Raw genomic sequence first — 17,731 nt, 5'->3', positions numbered from 1 at the left:
GACGCCGCCGATGCGGGACGCCGACGCCGCGGACGCCGGCGGTAAATTTTCGCGTTTGCGGAAGCATCTCAGGTTTCGTCAGAGCAGTTGCAGGGCCCCCAGTAGGCGCGTGTTAAATGAAAACAATACCTCGTTCGGCTATAGTCTGATAGCGGACATCCTGTTGGCTTACTTTACAAAATCATTTTTCTGCTCTACTTCTTCGCGCTCTATACTTCCTAATCACGAAATTTAATTGAAGAGCTTCCTGCACGAGCACAGACATCGTGCACTATACGTGCATGACTAAAAAGCGCAAGGCACATTCGCTTAGCACAGAGGCGCAGATTAATTTACATGCGCGAATTAAACGTGAAACTGGTAGCATGTACACAAGCGGCAACACAGCGGTAAATGACATCATAGGCTGACAGCCACAGAAACGCAGACCACGTACATAACGTACAACACATGTCAGGTAACCGCCGCAGCTGACGCGCGGCTGCATTAACCTGCGATATCGAAATAAGTCTTCCCCTCACAACATCACGGTAGCATCCCAAGCTCGTGCTTACGTAATTACGTAAACGCAACACATCACGCTTGACACTTACAGCGTGATCGCTGCAAAATTTTAGTCTGCCCAAGCGATCGAACCGGAATCATAAAATTCCTTTTTTTTCAGCGTGACAAAATTATTTTTAAAGTTTGTGCGCTGAAAGGGCCCCATTTCACAACAAATAATAAGTGTGTGTTAATGCTACGTTGTTTATGATACCAGCAATATTCAAGCTAAATACTCAAGTACGTATCTCGCATAGCACGGAGCAGTCGGTCGGGGTCCATTTGCTGCGTCTGATGTTTCTGATCCAAAGGCGTCGTCGCTTCTTTTCCTTGGGAAGCCTAAAAGGCGGAAACCCTGCGCGCTGCTGTTTGAACAGCCAACCGCAACAGCAGCCCATCGCACGCAACAAATTCACGCTTGAATGCGAGGAGCAGTCGCCATGAATACGTGCGGCTTCGCACAAAGCTTCGTAACCTACGCGCGCTCCTCAGCGATCGTGTAAGTGCGGCGCGCCGGCGTCTCTCCGTCGCGGCAGCGCCGCACTCTGCGCCGCGCTGTCGGCACTGCCGCCCGCCGCCGCCGGCGAGGAGAGAGGGTTTACGTCACAAGAAGAGGGCGGCGCTGGGGCGGAGCTCGGAGAGCGGCGAGATGAAACAATCGCCAAACTCTCCCGAAAGGTATATATGGCTCTGCGCTCTTCGAGCCCTTCGCGCCATCTCACTAGTGATAACGAAAACACGCTGATGTACCACCGATCTCTGTGTACTGCCACCGGGAAATGGTGTACATAAATAGCTCGCCGTTAGCATGGCAAAGAACGTGCCGTCTGTGGCCGAATCGTTTCGCGCCGCGCGCTGCGGATCGACGGGTCGTAAGTTCGACTCCGGCGATGGAACATATTCTTCTAGCTTTTTTTATTTGCCATCTGTTATTCTCTATTTTACGTCATATCCGTGACGGAAATACGTCAGTGGAGCCATGGTCGACCCCGGCGTAGAACACTTTCGTGTTAAAAAGGAAGTCGATAATCGCAAAACAAATCAGATAATCACAAGAAAAGAACAGGAAAGGATATATCACATAATCGCGCGAAAACGAAAGAGCAGATAAACACAACACGGGTCCGCAGTCACTTTGGGACTCAGGGCTTGGGGTGGAACTGACTGATTTTTTTTTAGTTCAGGTTCAGTTCGTGTTCAGGCACATTTGGAGAATATCGGTTCCGGTATAAATTCAGTTCCGGATAACATTTCGGTTCGGGCTCAGTTCGACACCCTGATAAGAAAAAACGCATTCACCACGAAATGGTGTAGCTGTAATTCGGGTGCCAGCCTGCCTGAATCCGAAGAGCTCCTGACGCACTCACCTTTCTCAAACAAACAAACAAACAAACAAACAAACAAACAAACAAACAAACAAACAAACAAACAAACAAACAAACAAACAAACAAACAAACAAACAAACAAACAAACAAACAAACAAGCAAGCAAACAAACAAACAAACAAACAAACAAACAAACAAAGAGGAATGCTTCTTTAATGCCGTAATAAATACAGAGATGCAAGTTTCATCGCGACAAACGTGGCAGGCCGACATGCGTGCTCGAGAAACACCGCGAGCGCTCAATACCACACTGCTCGCATTTTCCTTCAGCGATTGTTTTTTTTTATTTTTTTCTAGAACGACGCCGTAAACAACAATTTATCTTTTTTTCGCAGTCTAATCGTTATCGGCTTCCTGACAACTAATATGCTGAGAAAGTTTTGTTTTCGCATACAACTAAACCGTGCATCTTCGAAGCATACTGCGCTGAGCAATCAAGTGAATTTTGTTCTTGACACCTACTTTTTGCAATAAAATTGATCAATCGATTCGTGAATCGACGTATAGCTTTCATATTTCGTTTTTTTCTCACGCGGTGTGATCCTAATCGCTAAGAATAATTTTAGAACAGGCGCATTCTCACATACGCCAAAGCTAAAGGTGCGCACGTGCCTACACAGTAAAGTCGCAGCTGACTGACGCACCGGTGAAAACCCCTACCGGCACATATTAAACAAATTAAATCAGACGCTAAATCAGCGCGATAATATTTCCGCCAAATTTCTTTATGCTAAGAGAATAATGTACAAAAGAAAAAAAAATGTCGTTCAAGTTATATACGGATGATATCCGGCGAGGCCATCGCTAAGTTGGGCGACAGTAAGATTCCGCGCATGCGTATTTCCCGCTTTCTTTCGATGGCAATTTTAACCGATAAATTTAGCCCCGAGTAGATCTTCAAAGGGAACAAACCCGTGAGCCTACAACTGCGGCGTCGCCACATACGCGCGTTGTTTTCACCCCTTACTGAGCCGTCTAGAAAACCTCCGCTTCAATATTGGGGAATTATGATCGACTAAACTGTGCATGATTTACTTTATTACATATTACTCCAGTTACAGTCGTTGCTTCGTGCGGCCACAACGTGATGCGGAGCAGTACTGTTCAACTTGGAAAATCAAAGCATAAAAAACGCAAGCCAAGTTTTAATCTGTGTTTCTGAACAGTGGCTCACGATTCATAATAAACAACGGCATACTCAAAGTGACAAGGAAGAGACAACGGAACGATAGTGCAAACAGCACACAAGCTCAGGGCGTGATGCGGGCTTGAAGAGATGAAAAACTGTGCAGCAGGGAATGAGCCGAGGCTTCGCCGGGCCAGTTTCGCGCTAACTCCAGCGTCTCTTTAACCATCGAGTGGTACGTAACAGGTAGCGTGCTTCAATTCACATTGAAACTCGTCGATAATTTTAGATGACCATAAATGATGTGTCGAAACCGGAACGAGTAGCTGCTTCGTGCAACGTCTACGTCAACCCCGCCGCATATCGAGGATGAAGGAAAGCTTCTTCTCTCTTTCTTTTTTCCGTTTATTTTTTCCTTGTTTAAGTGGTAGGCAGTAGAGCGTCTTGTTGGCTATAGGGTGCGGCTGTCACGCCCACCCGAGGCCGCATCATCACCGTCGTCGTCGTCGTCACCATCCGGCCAATCAATGGCGGCCGAAATGGACAGTTCGAGAACGTATCGAATATATAGCTCGGACAGCGAGGGCCTCTCCTTCCTTCATCCGTGGTGTACATGCATGGTGCTGGCGCGAGAAAAGAGAAACTGGCCATGTCATTCGGCAATGCAACGGGCTGTTCCAGCTTCTCGGAACTGGACAGAGGCGACTTCAGCGACGGTATGAGCGCCGGACGGTCACCGTCGTTTTCTTTTTTTTTTTCTGCCCGCTGGGCAGGAATATTGATGTAGGATACGACGTCACAAACACAGCGTGGCCCGCATTCAAGGGCACGATACGGGAACTCGCTAAATATCTCTAAAATTCATGACAGAACGAGTAAGATCGACTTGACAAGGACGTAGAAAGAAACAGACATGGACACGTCCTTGTCTACGCCCTTTTCAAGTCGCGCTTGCTCACTCTATCACGGATGCTAACCAACTAGCCCGCCAACGCGCCTTCGCCTCTAAATTTCATTTTCAGAAAAACTACATGGCTCGTATAGTTTGGCACATATCACTAGAGTACCAAAAAAAAAAGCACATATTGAAAACTTTATTGAGATCAGTGGACATCGGAAAATTGACGTCAGAAAGAAGAGCTCCGCTTTTGTAGCTGCGTAGAACAGCGATGCAGCTTTGGTCACGCCTGTCCATCTCTTCCCTTCTTTGCACACAGGCTTTCTTTTCAGTTGCGCCACTTTTTAGGTTGGGGGATGGCATAATCGCAATGCTAAATGAATGCAGCTGCTGCCCTGACAAAGTCCTTTTGTCGAAACGTCGGCTCCATTCCCCGCTCAACGATTTTTCATTGCTTCAAGTGAGGAGTGCATTCTGGCACGCCGCAGCAGCAGTCAGGCTCGCCAAAGTAGATGAACGGTTAGCCTCTGAGCTCTCGAAAACAAACGCATTTCCCAAGTCTAATTTTTTTTCCGTTATTCACTCTTTTTAAACCTGCGTGCTCTGCGCGCCACTGGAACTGCTCACTTGCTCCTTGCCGATCTCCCTATAGTTCATACTTGCTAAAAAATATTATGGTTTCTGTAACCGCTAGGACACAAATCGCTTAAAGTAGCTTGGAGATGACTGCAGCCAAATACGTGCCCAACCCCGTAGCCTATGAAATACATTACATCCTGTTCAAATACATGCAAGCAGTGCAAGCAAAGGGCAGATTTATGTGGTCGTGGCCAGCAGTAGAGCGTAAAAGTCAGGAGGTCGCCGAGAGGCTGTGCTGCGCACCTCTGACCCTGACCTGCAGGCCAGGGTTATCAACAGAGCAGATGATGCCGCCCGGGACCCTCGTGGCCACCCACCGAAATACCTTGGTTTTTAAATAAAGTTTTACTCCCGCACAGTGTACAAAAAATGCGAAGGAAATACGAAGCGCTTTGGTGTCGAAGCTGCTCTGCCAACCTGCTGCAAACTGTACACAGACGGCTTCGCCAAGGCCAACCTAAAACAGCACTTTTATAAGGCGGGCGTTCTTGCGATGCTGACAGTCCCAGCTAACGCTTTCTACGCTTCTTCGATGTAACTCGATATAACGTTACAGTTTTAGGCGGACACCTAAAATAATCGGTGTATATTCAGCTTTCTGTTCATGAAATACAGTTCAATTGAATATGAATACGAGTTTTAGGCGAACGCAACGCACAAAACACGTGTCGGTGCAGTAAGCGGTGCTGTTTAAGATAGCTGCAGCTGAAAAAAGACGGATTACACAACAACCTCCTTTTTCGGGGACATGGAATAAGTCGGCAGCGAAACGAAGATTCGTTGGCCGACCAATCAGCTCGCATTCACGTAAGGACACGCACCACCAAGATGTTCCTAGAGCCAATGAGGTTGAACCTGAAACAGCCTTTTAAAAAGACTCAGTGATCGGCAACACGACTATGTTAAAATAGTGCAGTATTGCAATGCACTGTTGTCCGATTTGGCCGGACAGACCTATAAGACTTCGATATGCACGTTGTTTGATGAATTTGTAAGTTTAGCAGAATGAGTGCCGCGTTAAATTATCAATGAATTTAAATAATGCGTGTGAGAATGACGTGCTCGCTTGAGTTACTGAACAAATGGTCGAAGCCGTGTTAAATTAGCAAATTAACGTATATGCTTACCGACTTAGCAATATTTGCACGTTTATCTTTCGCTCAGTGATCATCGACAAACCACTGTTTCTCAGGTGCTGGTTTATGAAAGGACGGTCTGGTGAAAGAACAGATATTACGATGAGCGGTTGCAGTTGGCACATAAAGCGACAAAAGATTTTTTTCACTCGCACATGTGTTGTGCATTGTTGATGAGGCCAATCAATGGTTGGGAGGCAGACACGGACTATGAGGCGCGTTCATAAGACTGACGTGGAATGTCGGTTGACGAGCCGCTTGTGCGTCTGCGATCGCACTGATCGGTAATTCAGGTTAGCTAGTCGGACATCGAAGCCGCTGTATTTACAGTTTCTCGCTTCTCAAACAATAAATAATATGGCGCTCATAACTTCACAATGGCTTGCTTGCATATCCTAAAGAGCGCAGAAGCAGAACTTCCGGTCGCCGCCACCTGAGTAGAAACTTCATGTCATATACCACTGCGTAAAATCTGAATGAAAGGAAATATTCTGCCTGGCGTTCATATGCCACACCTTTATTTAGTCAGTCCGACCTGTCCCGCCATTGTTTTAGGTCCAGGGTTATGACCAATCATGCATGCAGGTTTTTGACCATAATGGCGGTCCACTGATGTTGCATTCTAAGAGCTGTTTGCTTTCCATTTTCACCCCTGAAAGCCGGGGATCAAAAGCAGGCCGTTGTGGGAAGCGCGTCATCGCTTCATTTTCACCTTTGCGTCCACTGCGAAGCTTGTTCTCTTTCGAACGCGACCAATCGGGCGGTGGGGGTGGGGCGGCAGTGAGACCCCCTAATGGGGAACGTTATATATATATATATATATATATATATATATATATATATATATATATATATATATATATATATATATATATATATATATATAGAAAACAAGATGACTTTTAAGGGCTCGTTTTTCGTTGTTAGACACAATAATGTCACGGGAACTATAGGGGACGTTATTTGTAGTAATTAGGATATAAATGCGAAGAAAGTAAAGTGGACGAAAAGACATATATATATATATACTAAATGAAGGGAGGGCACGACAGGTCCGGGTATTTTCTATATTGAATGAACTTGCAGGTAGCACGTTTTGAAAAGGAAAAAATGCCTTTACTAACGTTTCGGCCGTGGCACGGCCGAAACGTTAGTAAAGGCATTTTTCCTTTTCAAAACGTGCTACCTGCAAGTTCATTCAATATATATATATATATATATATATATATATATATATATATATATATATATATATATATATATATACTTGAGAGCTTACATCCTAAGGGCACGATATGATTATGGGGGCGGGAGGCGGGTAGTAACACACGCCGTGCCTCTTCGCGGCGTGTGTCAGAGTCGACCAATGGCGACACACGTGACGTTTACACTTAGGTGGCGGACGGAATAAGTTCCGGTATCGCGCTCTTTAGGATACGCGCAAACTTTTGCGGCGCTACCGTGGCATGGTGCAGTTGGACGTAGCCTGCGGACAGACGCACTTGAAGCCGCCGTCGGGCGTGTCGATGCACGTGGTGCCCTCGGCGCACGGCGGTGGGTCGGTCGTGTCGCAGGCCAGGAGCGGCTTGTCGCACAGCATGCCGCCCCAGCCTGGCTCGCAGCTGCATTCCCAGGGCTTGTTGCACGAGCCGTGCCGGCAACCCGGGTAGGGACAGCACTGGCTGCAGTTCTCGCCCATCCAACCAACCCGGCATCGACATTCGTTCGGCCGGGCACAGTAGCCGTGCTCGTGATGGCATTTGGGCGAACACACCGCTGCGAGGACCGTTCACTCATTTACCCGCAGGGTTTAAGGGTGCAATAAGCATAGAACGCAGTTATTTCAGTGCATCTAGTAGTAGCGTGAAGGAATACAAGGCGATAATACAAGGTCGACCTTTGTTAGCCTAAATACAACATGACAGATTTCAAAAGTAGGCTATGAATCGGACAGAAATCAAGCAGATAGTTATTTACTAGCGGAGCTACTATGTCATGTTTGCTGATTAATTGAGGTTATATGTTATTACAGCCGCTTCAATACTGAAAGGTCTCCAAATGTCCCCTTTATTTATTTGACCACGAACAATTAAGAGGACCTAACAAGACGCTCGAGGAGAAGGACTTCCCGTGAGCTCAGCAGTGCTAGAATTACACTCTACAGAAGCCGCCTTTTTCATTTTCCTGTGCTGCCCTCTGCCGTTTCGATAGGGGTTTGGTAGGGGCCGGGACAACCGGTATTGCCAGAAGCAAAGCCATCGAGAGATGGCGAGACGTTTAGTGACTTTTCCGCTAGGGGAGAGCGCATGCGCGGGGGCGTCGTGAAAAAAAGGCGGATTACACCAGCGCGCTCGCGATCCCGCTGAAAGTGAGCCCTGCGCTCAAAGAAACAAAGAAATAAATAAAGAAAGAAAGAGAGCAAGAAATTTAAGAAAGAAAGAAAGGAAGAAAGAAAGAAAGAAAGAAAGAAAGGAAGAAAGAAAGAAGGAATGTTCCAGGTCACGACGCGCTTGCGTAGCTTCTTGCCCCCTTGTCATCCCTCCCTGTGTAACCGTCAGCGCGCTCGCAGCGTGCGACAGATCTCTGTGACTCCGCTTGTTCTTGGCGCATTCGAAGAAAAAAAAGATGCGGCGATCGGTTGGTGAGGCAATGAACTCTGATAGTGAGGTGATTCGAGAATTACTTCGAAAAGTGTTACAGGGCCCCTTTAATGTTAGCAATGGATTGCGTAAAATGCATTCCACTCACTTCTTTATAAGGTGAGTGTAAATATTTTATTAGTACGAGTGGGCATACCTTGCGTTCGTGGTCACAACAGGAAGAAACATGCACACAACGCAAAAAAATTACACCATCTTCCGCTAAAGCGGACCATGAGGCGATGCGAAGCCGAAGCACTTGCACGATCGCGTTCCGTTGGCGTTCGCTGGACATGCTACCGACCTCGCGTCGTGGAACGCGAAGAGGAACACTGTACGCGCGTCGTGTCTTCCCTCTAGCCTGGTCATTAATTCTCACAGGGCGTGCGGGGAACGCGGTCGACAGGCGCGCGAGAGAGAGGCAGCGTAGGAGAGGAGAGAGAGGGGGAGGGGACGCGCATGCGCTGGCCCTCATCGCGGCGCTGCGCAGGAGAGAATTTCGGCATGTCGAGCCCGCATTTCAGAGGAGCCTACCGAGGCAAGCGCTGGACTGAACGCGCGCAGCGCGCTACCACTTTAAGGAGAGGAGACTAGAGGAGGAGAATAGCGTATGCGCCGTGAGAGCAGACGCGAGAACGCAGGAGAAGCGCAAGCAGGTGCTGGTAGAGAAGTGGAGAGAGTAACGCGCAGCTGTTGCAGAGAGGGAAGGAAGAGAGTCGCGCATGCGTAGTGTTAGTGCGGACAACTACGCCGCGTGCGGATTACCACGCCGCGTTACATACCCCCGAGCAAGAGATACTTCGCATCTAAAAAAGAAACCTTCAGGCAAGTGCTCGCCGCGTTTTAGCCCAGTGGCCCTTCTCAGTTTGCGGGCTCGATAACAAACGCCGATGGAAGCGAGACGTAAAAAACGCCGCTGGAGTAAGTACCAGATAGTAAAACGCCAAAATTAAATATTTAAGGAAGCTGACTTTACAATAATAATGTCAAACGCCGCTCAGTGACACTACAACACTCATCGCACCGTTCTGTATGCGTTACACACTCGCATGGCCACAAGCGCTTCATTTGATCACCGCGGGAATTTGTATTGAGTGTCATAAATAGTTCGCGTGCTGTTACTCACGGATGTGGCAGAAGATGCCTGTCCAGCCAGGATCGCAGATGCATTCCAGTGGCTTGGTGCAATGTCCGTGCAGGCATCCCGGCAGCGGCTTGCACTGGTCACACTTGGGTCCCTGCCAGCCGAACCGGCAGCTGCATCGCACGTGGAAATATAGTGGGCGGATGAACAACTTTGCCGACCGAAAACTGCCATTTTATAAATTAAATGAGTTTTAAATTAGTTGAACAGCGGCATGACACGACACTCATGGCCGCCGGGTGGAAAAGCGCGTTTCCATCCAGCTGCCGTGTTACTACATATCGCTGCTGGCCCGTCGCGGTGGTACTGTGCTTACGGTGTTTGGCTGCTGACCCGCAAGTCGTGGGTTCGATCCCGGCCGCGGCGGTCGCATTTCGATGCAAGCGAAATGCTATAGGCCCGTGACTGCGCGATGTCAGTGCACGTTGGAGGACACCAGGAGGTCGAAATTTCTGGAGCCCTCCACTATCATCTCGTGGTTTTGGCCCGTGAAACCCAAAGCGCTGCACACCCACCAGATGCGATCAGATCTGTGTACACCGGAATCAGCACAGTCGTTGTCCAATATCCGCCTTTTGCATTTTCATGTGCTGTCGTTGTGTTAGGGTTTTGGTGGGGGACGGGACAACTGGTAGCCTCTGTGGGTATGGACAGAACGAAGACTTCCGAGATCGAGAGGCATTTCGCGACTTTTCCGCTAGGGGAAGGGCGCATGCGCCGTGGCATCGTGAAAAGAGCGGATTGCTTTCGTTGTGGTTTGCAAGAATCTTCTCTTTTATCTGTACGCATTACGACGGTAAGAAAAATTCACGCTTACAAGCGGCGCTGCCCTTGCGGCAACGAGTGGTGTTATAAAAATTGGGGGCGACCATCATCCTTGACTGTGGCATTCGTACGTTCGTGTTGCATTGCTTGGTTTGCCGAAGCAAATCTCAGAGTCCGCGTAGAAAGAAGCGCGTGGTGGTTGAAATTGCTCCGCCACGTGCTGCAACGCCAGCCTTTAAGCTGCTCGCAAGAAAGCTCTTTCAATGATTAATCTTCACTGATTATGCTGACAGCTGATTGGTCCTTATCTTAAGTTTATCTTCAGTAAACTCCGATATCATGTGTATCCAATATAACTTAACTCGAACCAGAACCATCGATTTCGTACCAGCTTTATTTTTTAAAACGTCGCACTTTCACTCAAGTTCTGAACCGTCTCACTTAGCGTGCAGCGTGTCAAGTCCCTGTTCATTGTGTCTAAAAGCTTTCACAGTTGTTAAATACCAGGCTTACTGTGCACGGCTCCTCTCTTAACGTGACGGTCCGACAATCACTCACGTAGGTTGCAGTACTCGTTATCGTGCCTCCAGAACCACTGGTGTCTATACCGGGTCGAATGACTCGGCGTAATATGAATGCAGTTCCTCCGTTGTTTGAATAATAACATGCAGGTGATCCATCGTAGAGTACTCTTTCCTGAAGCCAGCTTGCTATCTGATTTGATTGAAATCTAGTGTGGATCTTATCCCATTCGAAATTATCTTCGTGAACATTTCGTACAACGCTGAAAGAATGCCGATCGGTCTGTAGTTATTCAAGTACTTTACGTCTCCCTTTTTGTGTATTAGTAATATATTGGCATTTTTCCAACTAGCTGATACATTCCAAGTTTTCGGGCATAACAGTTTCGCAAGATTCTTAAATATAAAGCGTCCTCCATCTTTGATCGAGTCAGTTGTCTTCTCCGGACGCTTTTCTGCGGGACATGCCTTTGCAGGGCGCCCTTCTAGCCTCATCAGTAGTTACGCACGGAACTTTGGTGTCATGTTCGACTTTCACTGAACAACCACATAGCTCACCAATACTCTTGGAGTAACACACCAGGAGATGTTTCTACCAGCGTCTTCGTTCGCCGGAAATGAAATGCACGACTGCTTCCTCTGAATGAAAACCGCGTTTTGATTGGAAGAAGTCGAGCAACAAGTCTGGCGCGGAATACAAACAAAAAACATCCGCATACGTTATGCACATCCTGATAAACAGACTCGCAATTTCTGTAACGAACCAGAAAACCTCATGTGCGATAGCGTAACTATAGCATTTCTGCGCGATAATTTTAACCCTATGGAACAATGTTGTCGTAAAGGCGGTGACGGCGCTTCCGGCCGTCACAAGTCGTCTCAAACTTTTAATTTTTTACGTAATCACCACCAAGTTTTCACTAGAGAGAGTAGAACGCGCCTCTTTTTGTCAGCTGCTCTTTGAAAATTGAATAACTATCCTTTGCGCACTTTCTCTTTTCATACAACTCGAAGTGATACAGGGGGCGCGTTGTTGTAATGTGGGGCTCACTTTAATGCTTTCCACAAGAAGGGTTGGTGGCTACTTTACGACCACTTCTGGCGGCGAAAATTTCAGGTTGGCTCCATGGCTACTTTCAGGCTACTTTTGAGTTTCTGTTTTGGCGCACTAGGTAGTTATTTACCCTGGTTACTTGCACGTAAATTACACTAAGCTTTTCTTGTGTCAGCCGGTGCTCCCGCCACGTGGAGGCTGGTTCGGGGCAGCCCCAAAGGAACGGTGTTTGTGAGCCTGCAAATACGGAGAAGTTGCATGCACGTTCGCAAACGCGTGTCTACTCACGCTGCCCGCCATGTATGCTGACGCTACCTGCACGTTTCAAATACTGATGCGCAGCGTGTGATCTATTGTAAACTTGACAAAAGCAGAGATGCGCAACAAACTGAAGCTAGGGTGTTCATCTTCAAGCAGAGTTGGAAGCTCGACTGGTATTACATAAACTCTACTAATCATATTCGGCTGCGGCTTCAAGGAAAATCTGTTTCAACGTTTAATGTTCCTATCTTGTTGCTTGGAATGTTCCAAAATCAATCAGTATCTCGCAAGAAGTCTATCTATTCTACATAAACTATATGCAGGCGCGCTGAATTATTATACTTTATTAACTTATTTGCAATTTATATGTGGCTTGAAGACTAATCAAGAGAGAAAAGAGTTCTTACTCTTTTCTCTCTTGAGAAAAGAGAGAGTTCTTACTTTACTCAAAATGGTATGATTTATTGTTCAATAATAAAAAATGAACTCCTAATACCGCTTCTACTCTATTTGGCTACAACTTTGGCTACTTTGGCTACCTTTAGTTTGAATTCTGGCTCTTTTTCAAATACATCCATCGACAACCCTGTCCACAAGGATAACGCAAGGAGAACGTACCTGCATTGTCCTGGCTTCTCGCAGTAGCCCCGGGTGGCATGACATCCTTGACCACACATGGCTGCAAATAGGAAGTTACATTACTCATGTCGTGACACGAACACAGAAGAAATCATTTTAGTCTATTACAGTTTAAGAGAAAGTTCTGTAGGTCTGCTGCTAATGCAATTGAAGAAATGAAGGGGACACTTAATAAAATTCCATATTTTGCTGGTTAGTATTTCGGCTGTGGCACAGCCTTCATCAGAATAAAGTCAATTGAATTCATTAAAACGATCAATTTATTCTGACGAAGGCCGTGGGACTGCCGAAACATTATCTGCTAAAATATGCAATTTCTGCAAGTTACATATATGAAGGCCGGACCGCGGCCTTCTGTTGTTGCTGTTTCACACACACACACACGCACACACACACACACACACACACACACACACACACACACACACACACACACACACACACACACACACACACACACACACACACACACACACACGTATATATATATATATATATATATATATATATATATATATATATATATATATATATATATATATATATCCCTCGACTAAAATATATATATATATCCCACGACTGAAACTTCGACAGTCGTCATCGGCGACTCCCAATCGAAGTACTTGCACCAGTACTTTGATCCCAGTGCGCAAGGAACGCCGGCCTTCGTTTCCCAAGTCGGCGCCACCACTGAAGACGTCCGGTCACTGCTAAATTTTGTGCCAGAAACGGCGAAAAACCTGATGCTTCTTGTCGGTACTAACGACATGCCGTCAAGCAACGGAGCAGCAGCATTTCAAAGGTATCGCTCTCTGCTTGAACTAATTATGAAGACAATGCCAAACATCTCAAGAATTTACGCTACACTCATTCTCCTTCGTTGTACCAATCGTCGTCATGGTAACCGCAACCTCTTGTTCGTCCGACGCTGCAACCGAGAAGCCAGCTACTTCAATCAACTACTGCGTGGATTTTGCAGCCACTCGAGGAAAGTCTTCTTCGTGGACCACGGATTTCAGTACCTGCCCCCAGGCCGTGTTCTAGCCGCCGACGGCCTCCACTCAAGTTTTGAAGGCGTCGCGCTCATGGCCAGCCATATCCGTGAACTTTTCTTCACACACACTGACAACGATGTATCACTGTGGCGTGATTTCGCATCGTGTGTCCTCCACAGCGGTGCCGCCCAGACTTCTCCTAAAACGTGCTCCGCTCAGCCTTCCCCAGACGTCGACCACTGGCCTCCAGTCTTGAACCACCGTGACCTTCCCGGTGCCAGCCGTACTTCTGGAACGCGCTACCGTCAACCCTCAGCAGACGCCAACAAGGACCTTTCAGTCTCAAGCCATCGCAACCTTCGGGGTTCCAGCCGTACCCCTCCAAGTAAGAACTGTTCTTTAACTTCCCCAGACACCAGCCGCGGCTCTCCCGTCACAAACAGTCGCCACCTTCACGAGGGAGGCACACAGACTACTCCGTCTTTGGGCCGCCGCTACCCTTCCCGGAAGAACCCCGCTCGTGACAAAGCCGCCCATTGACTGCCGATTCCTGGTAACTCTGTTCAGCATCTTCCTTCTAGGACATTCTTAAGGGCTAGAAAAATTGCCGAGAAAGGCATCCGCTCTGAACTGCATGTAAGCGCACTGTCGACGTACCTGAATGCTTCTGCAGTACCGAAAGGGTTACAGCTAAGACTGAAGCCGGCCACTTGCGACCTTTCTGAGTCGAACTAAGCCGATTGGCAAAGGGTACTAAGCAACTCCTCTTTGAAATTACTGCGTATTGTTGTTAACCATTACAAATCGTGTACGATGCGTCTACATAGCGAAGAAAGCCGCTTCACGTCACAGTTAACGCCACGTGAATTAGAATGCCTGGCAGCATTTAAACAGAGGAAGAAGAAAAACTTATGCACGCTCAAACACAATAAATTTATTCGGGATGGCATAGACCCTTCTATATGTATTGCTAACATAGATACTGTTCCTACTGAACCATCACTCAGAAGCAGACCAACTGAACCAAGCGACAATGTTGTTAACCTTTCAATGTTTGTTCTTTCTGGTGCTCACATATCGGCCTTATCGAAGGGTCTTACCTTTTGCCCAACCTCTGGTGGATTTAATGAATTTCAGCTTTTAAAAGACCTTGACAACTTTGCTCGAACCATGCGCCCAAGAGAGTACTTCCATAACCGTGAAAATCCTAGTGACGCTAAACTATCTATGCCCTCATACAAAGACTGGACCCCACCAGCGCAACGTGATGTCTAGATTTGTATATAAGTGCAGTGCAACGTGAAATACTCGAGGCGTACAAGACCCGCGTCCGTTACCGACAGAATATGACGAAGGAAGAAAAAACAGCACTTGAAGAGCTTTCAAATAATCATGATATCGTCATTACACCCGCAGATAAGGGAGGTGCGATTGTTGTTCTCAATAAGAGTGATTATATCATGAAAGCGATCAGACAACTCTCGGATACCACTTTTTATAAACCCCTCGCAACCGACCCAACCGATAACTTTAGGTCCATTTGGTAGACCAGCTCACAAAATTACTAAAGCAGAAAAAACTAGACGAAAAAACCGTTAGGTCTCTCATACCGCTCAGTCCCGTGGCTGGTAGGTTTTACTTGCTACCAAAGATTCACAAACAAGGTAACCCAGGCCGCCCGATCATTTCCGGTGTGAACACTACAACGGAAAACCTTTCACGCTATGTAGACTCCCTTATTAACCAGATTCCTGGAACCTTTCCGTCTTTCGTAAAGGATACCAATAGTTTTCTCCAAGATATATTACACCTTACCATTCCGCATAATTCAATCCTTGTAACTCTCGACGTCACCTCGCTTTACACTAACATACCGCATGCCGATGGGATTTCAGCAGTCCTTAAAGCGTATGAAGACTGTCGGGTCGAAAAGCCTGTAGGCCAAGAAACCCTGGGATCGCTGCTAAAGCTTATTCTTGAACTTAATAACTTCGAATTCAATGATAGCCATTAAGTTCAGGTGAGCGGTACTTCGATGGGAACCCGAATAGGTCCGAATTATGCTAATATCTTTATGGGTATTTTGGAGAATGATTTCTTATCCAGCACTGACATGCAGCCTTTCTTTTATAAGCGATTCATTGATGATATCTTCTTGATTTGGACATGTGGGGAGCAAAACCTCTTGAAATTTATAGATGCGTTTAATCATTTCCACCCGTCAATCGAACTGTCGCATAGTTACTCGCCATTTTCGGTAAACTTTCTAGACGTCACTGTGTCGCTATGCGAAGGAAAACTGCTGACTAAACTATATCGTAAACCTACTGATAAAATCCCGCTTCTGCATTTCAAGAGCAGCCATGTACGACATTGCAAGACCGCCATTCCCTCTAGTCAGGCCCATCGCTTTAAACGACTGTGCTCCAACTGCGAGGATTTCATAGCTATTTGCGAACAACTTAAAACTTCTCTCATTAAACGGCAATATCCATCGGCTTTAATCGATGACGCAATAGGTCGAGCAGATAAATTAAATAGAGCGGAAATTCTGAGGGGCAACCGTTTGCCCGAAAAACAGAATAGCACCAACCTTGTACTAACACACTCAGCATCAGCACCAAAGGTACACTCTATATTAAAACGCCACTACAATATCCTTGCCCAAAGCGAACATCTTAAGAGTATTTTTCCTGAACCACCTCGCGTTGTGTACCGACGGTCTAAAAATCTCTGAGATTTATTAACGCCATCGAAAGTAAATAAGCCCGAAATAACTGGCTGTGCACTCTGCAACAAATCACGTTGCAAGGTGTGCGTACATATGCAAACGACACAGAAAGCCAATAGCACGTTTTCAGACTTCTCCCTTAACATTCGAGGTTCATTTAATTGCGATAGTTCTAACGTTATATACATGCTTGAGTGTACCGTCTGCAAAAAAACAGTAGATTGGCCAAACGGAAACTTCATTTAGAATACGCTTTAACAACCATAGATCGCATTCCAATAAGCTTCCTAGCCTACCATTATCAAAACACATTCGTTTACCTGGACATTCTTTTGAAAATATTCGGGCCACTATACTTGAGTCAGGCTTTCGCTCTCATCATGATCGTGAAGCCCGCGAGTCTTACCTAATCTATAAGTTTAACACCGTCTCATCCGGTATCAACGAAAGCACAGGTACACTTACAAGCGTCCCCACTAGGCACTATTAATCATAACCGGGTCTTCAACGGGATAGGCAGCTCTGTTTCTAATATCGTCCGGTATGAAGCGCAGCTTTCATACCAGACTACGTGCATACGTACTGAGTTGTGTGCATCATGTACGGTGTCTGCGCTGTTTTTTTAGTTTTTTTCAGCTTTTTTACTTTTTTTAGTTTCTTCTCGTATTAACCTTGATGTGTTTGAAGCGTACTTCAGGAGAAGTTAAAAAGTAAAAATTGATCTTAGTGCTGCGTAGATTTTCTGTTTGCGATCTCAGACTGTTTGCAGTTTAATGCTAGCATGTGATTACGCTCCCCGCGAAAAAAATAGATAAAGCGCAGATCTGATGTCATCCCCCCGCCTTTTCCTCCATGTGACGTGCAATCAATCCAATAAGTCTGTCATATCACTAGTGTGTAATGCCATATCAACTGCGTGTGCAATCTATCTTACTCTGTGTAACCTGACTTCGCTGCCACGAGTCCCAAAGGTGCGCGCATGAATCTATGTCGACTGCGTGTGACCGCTATCTTATGTTGTCATTCTTGCTATCGATAAGTTCTTTGAAACTATCTACTTTAAGCGTGTTTATAAGGAAACCAACCGCGATGTACTTATTGCTTTGACAAAGTCTGGTCCACCAGACGAAACGTTAGTGAAAATATACAGTGCCGAACCAACGAAAGTCGTAGTTTCTTTCTTCATTCCTTATTCTATCGGGGTCCGCGTGATTCTTTTCCCACTACCATATATATATATATATATATATATAT

General features: G+C 46.4%; 1 protein-coding gene across 1 annotated transcript in view; it reads right to left on the bottom strand.

Moving 5' to 3' along the window:
* Positions 1-7,184: 7,184 nt before the first annotated feature.
* The window catches only part of LOC119373634 (delta-like protein 1), a 63,003-nt gene continuing 52,456 nt past the window's right edge, over positions 7,185-17,731 (bottom strand). Inside the window, exons 5-7 of the mRNA XM_037643687.2 lie at positions 12,731-12,791; positions 9,494-9,624; positions 7,185-7,504 (exon numbers count right to left, since the gene is read on the bottom strand). Coding sequence (XP_037499615.1) covers positions 7,185-7,504; positions 9,494-9,624; positions 12,731-12,791 — 512 coding nt within the window. The remainder of the gene's footprint in view (positions 7,505-9,493; positions 9,625-12,730; positions 12,792-17,731) is intronic.

Source organism: Rhipicephalus sanguineus, chromosome 11 (assembly GCF_013339695.2).
Source record: "Rhipicephalus sanguineus isolate Rsan-2018 chromosome 11, BIME_Rsan_1.4, whole genome shotgun sequence".
Classification (NCBI taxonomy): Eukaryota; Metazoa; Arthropoda; class Arachnida; order Ixodida; family Ixodidae; genus Rhipicephalus; species Rhipicephalus sanguineus.
This window is presented reverse-complemented; position numbering and strand designations above follow the sequence as displayed.